General features: G+C 40.8%; 1 protein-coding gene across 1 annotated transcript in view; it reads left to right on the top strand.

Annotated features, from left to right (window-relative positions):
• Positions 1 to 11,778, top strand: part of MSI2 (musashi RNA binding protein 2) — a 608,564-nt gene that overhangs the window by 430,868 nt on the left and 165,918 nt on the right. The window contains exon 8 of the mRNA XM_018565450.1: positions 7,068 to 7,150. Coding sequence (XP_018420952.1) covers positions 7,068 to 7,150 — 83 coding nt within the window. The remainder of the gene's footprint in view (positions 1 to 7,067; positions 7,151 to 11,778) is intronic.

Below are 11,778 nucleotides of genomic sequence, written 5' to 3'. Positions count from 1 at the left end.
GAATCGAACTCCTTCTGCACTTCGGGTCGGCCGAACATGCTGAGCACGTTCGGCCGACCCGAAGCCACACGAAGCAAGCCGATGTACGGCTGATTTCCATCGATGTACGGCTGAAATTAGCCGTACCAGCCTGAAGTGAATAGCCGAACAGTGTTCGGCTCACTTCACTTCAGATCGGTCATTCACTCGGCTGCCCTCGGCAGCTTCGTGAATAGACCCCTAAATATCATGTGCCCTGCCAGCGACCCAAGGGCTGCACATGGCCTTTTGGTACTGCAGCCTTTAAACCATATCAGCCAGTAGTCAGTATTTTATGGGTTATTTAGGGCCAGTGAAGCAAATTGGTTAGACTGGTTAGGTTTATTTATTTCACACTGTCTTACTTTCCCTGTGATGCCCATTTCCTTTACTCTGGATCCTGCAGCGTATCTTCAGACTGCAACCACTTCTGAAGCATGCCTACAGTTTCTGACCATCTCCTGTAGCACACATATAATCTACAATAGGATCATCTGCTGTAGTATTTAACAGTCTTTGAATGTTTTTGTTGCATTACATACATAAAACATTATATATAGCCCTTTGCTGGTGTCAGAGTCCACACTAGTTCCTATATCAAGTAAGGTGGTCACCACTGTTCTAAACCGCGGAAGGACTTTAGGTGATCTTGCACAGGGCAAAGACACGACTCACATCTTAATGTAAAAAGGAAGCTCATGTGTTTGATCAGGCAGCACCAACAGTAGGGAGTTTACTGATGAATCCTCCTTCTTCTGACCTACATATTAATGAAGCAAGTATGCATTGCATTTCTGTATAAGTAGTGCTGACAGAGCCATTGTTACATACCTTCCATGTTGCATTTTGTGACAAAACAACAATTTGAAGGGAATAGTTAGAAAAAAGTATCATGGAAGTTTGCAGCTGCATTGCCCCAACACACACTCATTTCACCTTTTTTTTTTTTTACCATGAGGCTCGACAATGATTAGTTCTACCTATGATAATGCCACATTTGAAATAGGCAGTAAAGGATTCAATTTATTTTTATTATATATTTGCAAAGACATTGAGACATATATTAATGTTACTTTCCCCTGAGCAATCATGTTCTTGCATCCGCTTTCTATGCTAGTGAAAGCTTTCCATTTAAATGTGGGTGGATTTCCAGCAATGGCTGGCTGTTTCACTGTGCTGCTTCATACAGCCTTTAGAGAGCTCGCTCATTTTTTCCCCCCTCATGTTTTATTTGTTTAAGTATTGAGCAGTTGTTAGGAAAATGACAGTGTGTTGATTTTTAAGAGGGAATCGATTCACAGAGCTGGAGCCGCCTGCCAAAAGCCTTTCCATGTGGCTTTGTCTGGCAGATCCAGGACCTGGATGAGTAAATAGACTGCATAGCTGATGGGTAGGCAGCAGGCATCAAACAGCCTTTAACTGGGCCAAATCCATCTTCTTTTTGATGCAACCGTGGAGAGGGAGAGGAACGTTCAGATCATAAGTGTGAAACTTTAATAGCTTCTTAAAGGCCTCAGGATGTCCTGATGAGGTATTAGAGGAAGTAATTCAGGAAGAAAGGGACAAATAACTATCTCCGGATGCTGACTGACCCTTAGGGTTGACTGCATCAGGGTGTTCAAAGACTAGTGCAGACCTGCACTGATCCAAGGAGCACTCTTTATTATACTAGCTGTTTCACTGTGAGAGCAGGCCCTGAGCCCCTGTGCCTCTCCTGACCCTTATAAATAACAGACAAGTTAACACCTTCTATGCTTCAAGGCACTTGCAATCTACTAAGTAGTGTTATGCGTGCTTGGTGAACCCATTAACTTTTCCTTGTTAGTCTGGAAACAGTGAGAAGTCATTTTTACCTCTGTGACTTTATTGGTTTTGAGCAGTTTTCTTTCTTTTTTCTTTTTTTGCGGTTTAAGTTTCAGAAGTATGTTGCTGTGATTTTGATCACACAGAAGCAATTATTCTTATCCTACTACAGATTTAACTCTGCTTACTTGTGCATAAAATCTACTCTGAGTTCATTGACAGTTAAAGCTAGATTCTAACCCATGCATCAAGATCACTTTGGTATAATTTTTTTTTCATCAGGCTATCTCAGGCGTTTAATGTCCATTAAAGCAATGATGATTTTTATGGTCAAGTGCTAATGCTGCAGTATTGCAGATAAGCGGTTCAGTTGCAGAAAATTATGTCATGGTAAATAAGCTACTAAGGTTTAGGTACTGTACAAAGAAAAAATGTATAAGTATATAAATGAAATAGATCACTACTGACACATCTGGTATTAACTTATGAAGTTTTCTTCTCCATTTACACTTAATATACATTAGCTTCTATAATATTATTGGTTACCAGGAATATTTTAACTATTTAAATGTATGGGGTTATGGGGGGCATATGCAGTATTTTAGTGGGGGGATTCCAAATCTTTTTCACAATGTTTATTTATGTTTGTAAACAATAGACCCATAAAATGCAACACATATACACTTCTTATATAGAATGCAGATCACTTAACCCTGCAGAGACCACTTAAAGGAGAACTATGGGGTTAGGGCTTTTCCCCATAGTTCTCCTAAGTGTGACGGGAGGACACAAAGTAGTGTCCTCCCGTCACCCTAAGCTCAGCTATAGCTATAGCTTGCGGTATACTGAGACGCCGCAGTATACCGCGAGCTACAGCTTGCGGTATACTGAGGCGCTGCAGCTGAAACGGATCCTGACAATTATGTCTGGATTCGCCCAGCTGCGTGAGTGACAGCTGGCTCTGCCTATCTAGAGGCAGAGCCAGCTGTACCCGCCCCCTCCCCCGTCCGTTCCGCCAGTCAGCTCTGGAGGATCGGAGCGGAGAGGGGGGAATCCAGTCCCTTCCCTGTCACAGCTCTCTGCCCTCACTCTGACGTTCGCAGTGATATGTAACAGGTGCGGTGTAATGAGCGCAATCGTTTTTGCACGTATGTGCACCAACCGACGCATGTTTGCACACGTGTGTGTCCTGGGGCTTGGACTTTTTAAAAAATGGAGCTTATATAAGTGAGCGAACGCTGGTATGTGTTAGCTCACTTCCCGATCTACTGAGCCGACCTGTGACAGTTTCATTGTCACAGGTCGGCTAGAACTATGAGGATGAGGGAAAAGCACTCACCTCATAGTTCTCCTTTAAAGTGAAAATTCAAGGAGATAGAATAATCAATATATGGTGGATGCACATTTGTTACCTTATTAGCACTTTATTTGATTGCACACTTACCTTCATATAAGGCCTATCTGCCAGTTAAGATAGCATGCTCTCTATTATATCAACTCAAGTCCTCCAGAGATTTCAGTTTTCTGATACGAACGAGGAGCACTTCGTACTGGGGACTGAGAGAGGACTTGAGCCTGTCCTTCACTGTCGCTATAGTGCCGTGATCCTGGACCAGCTTGCTGCTGATCTCTGCCACTTGGGCATGATTCACCCCATACCCAGCAGCCAAGGGCCCCTGCAGTGTCTGTAAATGGGGGTATGGTACTGAACCAAGAAATCCTGATTTCAACTGAGGTAGTAGTGGGATAGCTAAGGTGCATTGGGTGCTGGTGCAGCACCTGAGTAAAGTCACCCTTTACCGCTTCCCGGCCGGCAGTTATAATTAAACAGTCTGTTAGTGCCGCACGGCACACGAGCGGGAAACTGTCATTAACTGAAAACGGGCAGCGCTGTGTGTTTACATACAAGCGATCCGCCTGCTATAGAGCCGACGGATCGCTTGTATGAGGTGCCGATCATGCACCCCCCGTCCCCACCCTCCGTAGCGCTGCTCCCGAGCTCCGCTGTCCATGGGTGGGCCTGAGACCAGCACTGCAGCTTTGTGGCAGGAGATCAGATGGAGATCAGTACACAAACTCCCTCCGAGTTCCTCTCCGGTGTCAGAATGCGGAAGTGATGTATGTTACATCACTTCCGCATTCTGCTGTCACTCTCCGGCTACAGAACCTCCAGAGAAGCTGGTGAAGCAGATTCCTAGGTAACATTAGGGGTCTTAAAGACCCCTGATGTCTCCATAAAGAGGACCTGTCACATCCTCTTTGCTATCACATAAGGGGATTCTTATCCCCCTATGTGATAATAAAGTTAAGTGGAGAAAAAAAAAGTAAAAAAAAATAAAGTGCCCCTCCAAAAATTAAAGGCACACATAAAAAGTAATGTAAAAAAAACACAATTTTTTTAAAAAGTCCCAGCCCCACACACACACGTGTGCAAACATGCGTTGGTTGGTGCACATACGTGCAAAAACGACGATTGCGCTCATTACACTGCACCTGTTACATGTCACTGCGAACGTCAGAGTGAGGGCAATAATTTTGGGGCCATTATTTACTGATTACACTAAATTGATGATCGGTAAATGCTTTTAAAGCATAGCCTATGGGCAATTTTGGGTATAGTATTTTATTGCGATTTCGCAGGCGCACGCAATTATAAAGCTTGACATGTTTGGTGTCTATTTACCCGACGTGACTCCATGTTTAATATTTTACCAAAAATATGGGTAAGAATAAATGTTTTTTATTATAATGTAGGGAAAACTGTTTTTTAAAAAAACATTTTGGTTCCTTTTTTCATTACCGTTTTTGCCGGCGTCTACTTTTTTGTGTTCAAATTATGGTATACTGTATGTAGCCGAAGCTACATACAGTATACCATATCCTTCTGTATGTACCCGGCGTATAAGACGACCCCCGATTTTTGGGGGATGTTTTAAGGTTTCAAAACCCGTCATATACGCCGGCAAATACGGTATATAGTAAAAAAATACTATGTGTTGATTAAATACCACCAAATGAAATCTGTCCCCAAAAAATGGTATAAAATTTCAGTACAGCGCTGACTACTGAAAAATGGCCTGGACAGGAAGGGGGTGTAAACACCCTGGTCATCAATGGTTAAAGAAACTCACAAGCAAGTGCACTTTAAAATAAATGATGTGAATGGACACATTGACTTGATCATTGTAGATAAGTCTTTGTGTCATATTTAAATATAACCCACGGAACTCATAAAACTGAACATGTTTGTTGCAAACTTGTTTTTGTGACACTAACAGGGTGATTCACAAAAGGGTGAAGGGTTTGAACTGGAAGGGAGAACTGGAGAATATTTCCAGTTCAGCTATGTTGGCCTAGATTGTTCACTTCTCCTGCCTTCTCCAAACTCTTCACCCTTTTGTGAATAGCCCTGTAAAAGTATCAAAATTTAGTTTGAATCAGCTAGGGTGGAGAAATGAAATATTTTCTGCTCCAGGTTCCCTCTAATGTTGTCCACATGCCTGAAAGCTTAGGATTTTAGTCACATGATCTCTGCTGAAGAGCATCAGGCAGGTTGAACTTTCTTTAGCAGGGATCACATGATCTAATTTCTAGGCTTTTAGACAGGTGACCCTGCAGTAAAGAAAACTTGGAGCAGGAATTTCCTCAAGAAAGATAAGCATTTCAATCTGTTACACTAGATTATTAAACATATTTGGACTTAGATGAAGATGTCTCACATCCTAAGTGCAATAACCCAGGGCAAGCTATCAAAATCCATCTGGTAGTGGCTTGATGCCAGTAGAGTGAATTCTGATCAGTGTGTACAGGTTATTACCTTCAGGGGTAAGCAATTAAAGCCCAAATGGAGTTTGGCTTTTTTTTTACTTGAAGTCAGGCTTCAAAACAAGTAAAGAATATTGCATTATTTTATTTTGAATTTGTCTCTGCCGGCAGCATGCTGGGGAGCTGGCACGCTGCTCTCACTTAGAGTGCAGCAGCTTGGTTCTTCAGCAGTCCTACATGTCCCCTGCACAGTGCCCCATTTAACAGTGGTCATACATGTGGGAGTTCAATGGGGCTTGAAAAATTACAAATCTATATTGAATAATGCATTTATTAGATTTAAAGCCCAATTCCAGTCTGGACATTATTTAATACAGAAGACCAGCAGCGCAGGACATGGGAAGGACTGGGAGTTTAGTATCTAGTAGTGTATCACTGTACAGGCCATGCATGCCCTGCAAAAGCACCTAAAATGACCATTGGCTTGATCGATTATGTCAGCTTTATATTTCTAGCTTTCCTCAATAAAGCCTAAAGTGTTTCAGGCTTGTTTCAGGCAAGTGTTGGCCTTGGATGTCGTGGGGAAGGGTTTAGACCCCCTATCAATTTTCTTTATTTTTGTCTCTGTCCCCACTGGAGAGAATCACCTTCTTTTTTTGTCCTAATGACCATAGCCACGAAGACAGAAAGATAAATCCAAAATTATATCATCAGAACAGGAGGTGTGGATCAACCTTCCAATGGTGATACCTGTTCTGGTGGCAACTGTCTAAGTGAAGAATTCCACTCACAAAAAAACAGAGAATGGATTTACTTCTTCCCCACTCAAAAAAATCACAAAAAAAGATAATGTTCTTTCCACTAGCATAAAGATAGCTGAAATTTAGGGTTTCATGCTGTATTGTTAACATCACAGAACTTCTTAATATACTGCATTCCTTAATATCTTACAGGAGTCACTGTTGCCACTGCTGTCAAAGAAAAGTTTAGGTCTCTGGCTAAAAGCTTTGTAATCAGCAACTGCAACAGTGACACCTACAGATTAAAATATGGTATACATAAAAGAGCGTACATACTACATCATTGTTGGTGGAATATCAAGATTTACTTTTCTGCTTATAATTGTGGTGCTGCATTGAATAAGATTTATATAGACAGTTTGTGTGTAACAACGTATTACACTGAGGTCAAAGAGTGCATTTTATTATAATGAGAAGCATGATCACCACAGTGGAGTGGAGTTCCCCTTTAAGACTTCGTAGATCTTGTTCTACTGCATAAGTATAAGGAAGTTTCTTGTTATAGGATCATGCTTGTTTTGCTTTTTTTTTTTTGTCAGCTGATATCTTGTTTTACATCCAGCATGGTCTGTGGCACTTTTACTTAAAACAGAAACTGTGTTTGTAAAGTGTGTAAAAACTGAAGAGTTGCTTTTGTTTGTTTTCTTCTGTTGCAATAAACATCATAATTTTCTTTTATAGGTTTTGGTTTTGTAACCTTTGAAATTGAAGACGTTGTGGAGAAAGTCTGTGAAATTCATTTCCATGAAATAAACAACAAAATGGTATGTTTCTTATAATAAATTGTCTGCAGTCCTTAACCCTTGTAGGTCTGAATTTCAGCTTGTGCTTTCAGATGATTAGATTACTGTGTATATAGCCTATGGTGGTTTACGATTGTTTAGATTGAGCTTCGTATGTATGCACCACAGTGCTCTTCTTGTTATCAGAATACAAGTGTGATTTTTACAATTTATACAAGATTTGACATAACCAGCGCTCAAGAAATTTAAAAAACTGGGTAATAAATGTTTAATGCCACTTGGCAAAAAGTCAGTCTAGCATGCTATCAAGTGCATATATTTATAAAAGTGAATAAATAAAAATAAGCAAGTATTCTTCAGTTATACAGTGACTATCCCTTTGTTAAGGAGCATTCTCGATTGAAATCAGTGAACGGCTAATGCTGTTCGGTAAACACTGCAACTATGTTAAAAATGGAAAGACTACTTAAAGTGTATCAAAACCTTTTTTATTTTCTTTTAGAAAGAATGTGGAAGGGTTAGAATATTGGTCATGGTTTTATAGCTGTCTATTTCCCCACAGGGGGAATTCCCCCTCACTATTTCTGTCAAAGAGGGAATATGCCCTCAGTTTGAAGAACTCTACTCCTACTTCCTGCTGTTTCTTTCGGACAGGAAGTGAATTGGAATTGCTGCAAGGGTTCACAGTGCAAGAAAACCTGACAGGAATCTTACTTATCATTTCCTTAGGCCCCTTTCACACAGGCTGATTAGGAGAGAATCCATGCTCGGATCCCCTGCTGATCGGAGCAGTACGGAGCAGATGTCACGGCTGTGACATCCGTGTCCATGCAGTTTTTTCCTCCATCTAGCGATATAGGATAAAACTGCAATTACCGGACCCTATGCCAAGGGAAATCGGAAGTAAACGGACATGTGTCTGTTTACATCAGATTACTCCCGATCCTGGACGATCCGGTCTGGCGAAACAGAACACTGTTCCGTTCGTTTTTCCAGACCCGGCCAGAGTGGGGGTAACCAGGTGTAAATGACACGGCTGCCCGTAGACTTGCATTGGGAATCCGATTGGGTCCGCCTGAAAAACTGACAGGCGGACCCGATCGGAGTGGCCGCTTGAAAGGGGTCTTGCTCTATCCAAAACTAAAAAAAAAAACAAATGACATGAGCATTGTTATATTTTATATAATCCATTGCAACTACCATATTTTTCCGTGTGTAAGACGCTACTTTTTAATTAAAATGTTTACCTAAAAATAGAGGGGCGTCTTATACACGGGGGCCGAGAGGAGAACCGCGGTTGCGAAACTGCCGAAAGTGCCGATACCACTGCAAACTACCGTAGCCTCACAAGTGAAACTTCGGATTGCAGAGACAAGATAAGTTTTCCTCCAATCATAAATCTTTTGTACCTGAGGTCAGCTGTCTCCCCAGCAACAGCTGACGTCAGGTACAAAAGATTTATGATTGGAGGAAAACTGTTATCTTGTCTCTGTAATCCGATAATAAATCTTTTGTACCTGACGTCAGCCGGCGCTCGGGAGAGCGTGTAGCTAGTGCCCGGAGCTGTAATGTCGGAGCATAACGTGATTGAGGTAAGTGTGATGCATTATACCATTTAAAATATTGATTTCGGAATTTTGGGTAAGAAAAGTTGGGGGCGTCTTATACATAGGGGCGTCTTATAGACGGAAAAATACGGTATATTCGGCAAGCTTCTCTAATGTGCTTTTTAGAGGGTTTTGTCACATTATTTTGTAAAGTTAAATCCATCTATAAAATGATCAAGAACCATAGCTTGCACATTTGCAATTTCAGAATCTGGTGTTCTTAGAACAGATTACTAGAAACAAAGTGGTTTAAAGCAGTTGGATGGCACGATGCAATTCATCTGTGCCTGGATGAAAAATAGAAGTCAGAAGAAGGCTGTGTACATATTGTAGATTTCAAAGTGCAAAGAATGTGTGCATTAAAAAAAAATCCTAATATTCCCACGCAAATGAAGCACGCTTACAAATATAAGATCTAATCTTTTTCTTTTTAATGTCTACGTTTGGGTGGTGATACAATTATTAGATTTCCTTATGGCTACTTCTTAAGTTATTGAGACATATATAGTAGATATGGATGTATGTCCAAGAAGGTAGATCCCTAGCCCTCTTACTGTAGCTCATGATTGGCTGGCAGGTATCACCTGTGAAATTCATAGCTTAAGTGATGTTGGAGATTAAATTTCTATTGAAGCATTTCATTACTCGTTTTCTTCACCACATTTTGTTTTTTTGTGCATGCTTTCTGACACTGAGCTAAACACAACCAGTGTATAGAAATCATTATTTTATTGTTCTTGGCAGTGAAAGAATTGAATCAACCTGGTATGAGGAACAACATAACCTTTCATTTTTTTTGTCAGATAGATACTTAGCCTGTAAATTTCAGTTTTGACTTGAGGATTCCTTTATCCCAAAAGACAATTAAGTGCCATGTAATCGTGCATGAGGACCTTGGTATTACCCAGAGTAATCACAGGATGAGAGAAGAGTATTCCAAATTCTGATGAGCTGGAACTCTGATTCACAGATCTGACAAGGTGTCAGAAATTGCATTCTCATACTGTCCAACTAGACATAATTTAAAATGGTACTGTTGGCACTCCATAATGAGGCACTTTAAAGACAATCAGTCTTTTTGTCTTTAAGTGTTCAATGCCTGAATTGATTGCAGGACAAAACAGTAGAAGTAAAAATCAGCTGCTAAGAGAGCACCAGAACAGAGGGGTGAATGCTTGGCTTTTTCTTCCTATTTAAAGTACATTTAAAGGCTTTTTGGTTTAAATAGGTACCCAATCCAATTACAATGCCTCATAAAGTAAACAAAAACATCCTTTACTTTCGGTGAGTGAGCTAAATCCTCCTGCATTTGTGCCTCACATGCTCCCCCATCCCAGACATTGCAGCTCACAGTGGGAGGGTTTCACCCTCAGAGGTAGTGTTGTCAATTCACAAAGCAGTGGGCAGGACTAGGTGTGGGCAGGTGTTGATTGACAAGCTAATGGCTTGTAAATTAGCAATAACAATACTGATAGCGACGACCCCTGCAACATTTTGTTTTCATCCCCCTGTTGTACAAGAAGGCACAGCCTACATGAGAGTGGCTACTTTGCTCAGATTTCAGAACAGTGCAGCATTGTTTCCAATCCATCACATGAAGCTGCAGGGAGACTAGAGAGAATTGTACTTTATTATGACTTTATTAGCACCAAAAAAGTCTCAGTGTATTATGTTTAGATATAGTCAAGTATTACAACTGGCACTTTAACTTTAGCTTACAGTTATTTAGGGTAAACAAACCTAGCTGTTTTCCCAAGCTGATGGCAACCACATATTTTGATATTTTTGCTAAACTATAGATGCCTTGACATTATGTAAGTATCTCTCTATGGATCACTTTGCTTTTGAATAAATCCCCTCGATTATAGCCAGGCTGAGCAGGTGGACCACCAAAACATTTGTCTTTACATACGTATGTCCATTTCTTACAGTTTCTGCTGTTGGCACCAAAACTGAATTTCCTAGTTGTGTTGCCTATGAGAGAAGTGATTGTATGATGGCTGCATACAAACAGATGTTGTCATTGTGAATTATCCATGTTGCCTATTCTGTATCAGATCATTGCCAATTGGATAATGTTTGTAGCAGGACTTGTTTATTGCTGTTATAAACAGATTAGGTTTAAAAACAGCCCAATCTGCCATCATAATCACCCTTTCTAATTTGGAGGTTGTTTTATCGAAGCAATTGACATTAACATTTTTCACTTCATTTCAAGTCCCAAACCCTCACTGCTCATTTTGCATTACAAACTGAGGTGGGGATGGCTATAGCTTGTCAATGATAATAGTCACAGTTTTGTTTCCAGATGTTTTGGCATTTCTATGTGCTACTAGCCTAATGATTAAGATATGGCTTTTTTAAAGGAACAAGGAAATAAAATATAAAGTATATTGTATTTTTTACATATTCCTTTCTATTTTTCCCCCTACTGATTTTTTTTATTTGCTGTTTTTATGTTTAATTTTTTTATTGTTGAGTAAGTGTTCATGTCCAATAAATATACAAACCAAAGTTGTCATGATTCAGTTTTAAAGTAAAATTTCTGATAGGTTTTGGCACTTAATCTGTATTTTGAACTCCATACTTGACAATGGGTGGGCAATGCAGCAGACATTATAGAGTACTCTATGTCATTGGCTGTATGTCACAAAAGTATGCAGTAAAAGAGCTATTTTAAACTTTCATTGAAAGTTCCTGGTGCAGGTTGCTCTTATTCAAATATTGTAGTCCTTGGTGTCCCACCCTTAGCTGTTGATGAATGGTTGATGGCCAGTATCTTAATATCTGAGTCAGTCCACTCAAGCGGTCACCAACTGGGCTGCCTCTCACTGACTCAAGCAGCGGCTGTCACAAGGAATGCACGCCTCTCAGTACAGTGCAGGAGGCGGGGCATCTCGTCAGTACCCGGACTGAGCAGCCTGCGGGACATAGAAAAAATGGGGCGAAGCCAGGTAATAGTGGCTCAGTGTGGGGGAAGGGGAGGCACGGGGGTGGTTGGGGGCAGTGCGGAAGCTAGGGGGGGCATGTGCCCCAGGCGCC

The sequence above is a fragment of the Nanorana parkeri genome, unplaced genomic scaffold, assembly GCF_000935625.1.
Source record: "Nanorana parkeri isolate BGI_ZX_2015 unplaced genomic scaffold, ASM93562v1 scaffold848, whole genome shotgun sequence".
NCBI lineage: Eukaryota > Metazoa > Chordata > Amphibia > Anura > Dicroglossidae > Nanorana > Nanorana parkeri.
This window is presented reverse-complemented; position numbering and strand designations above follow the sequence as displayed.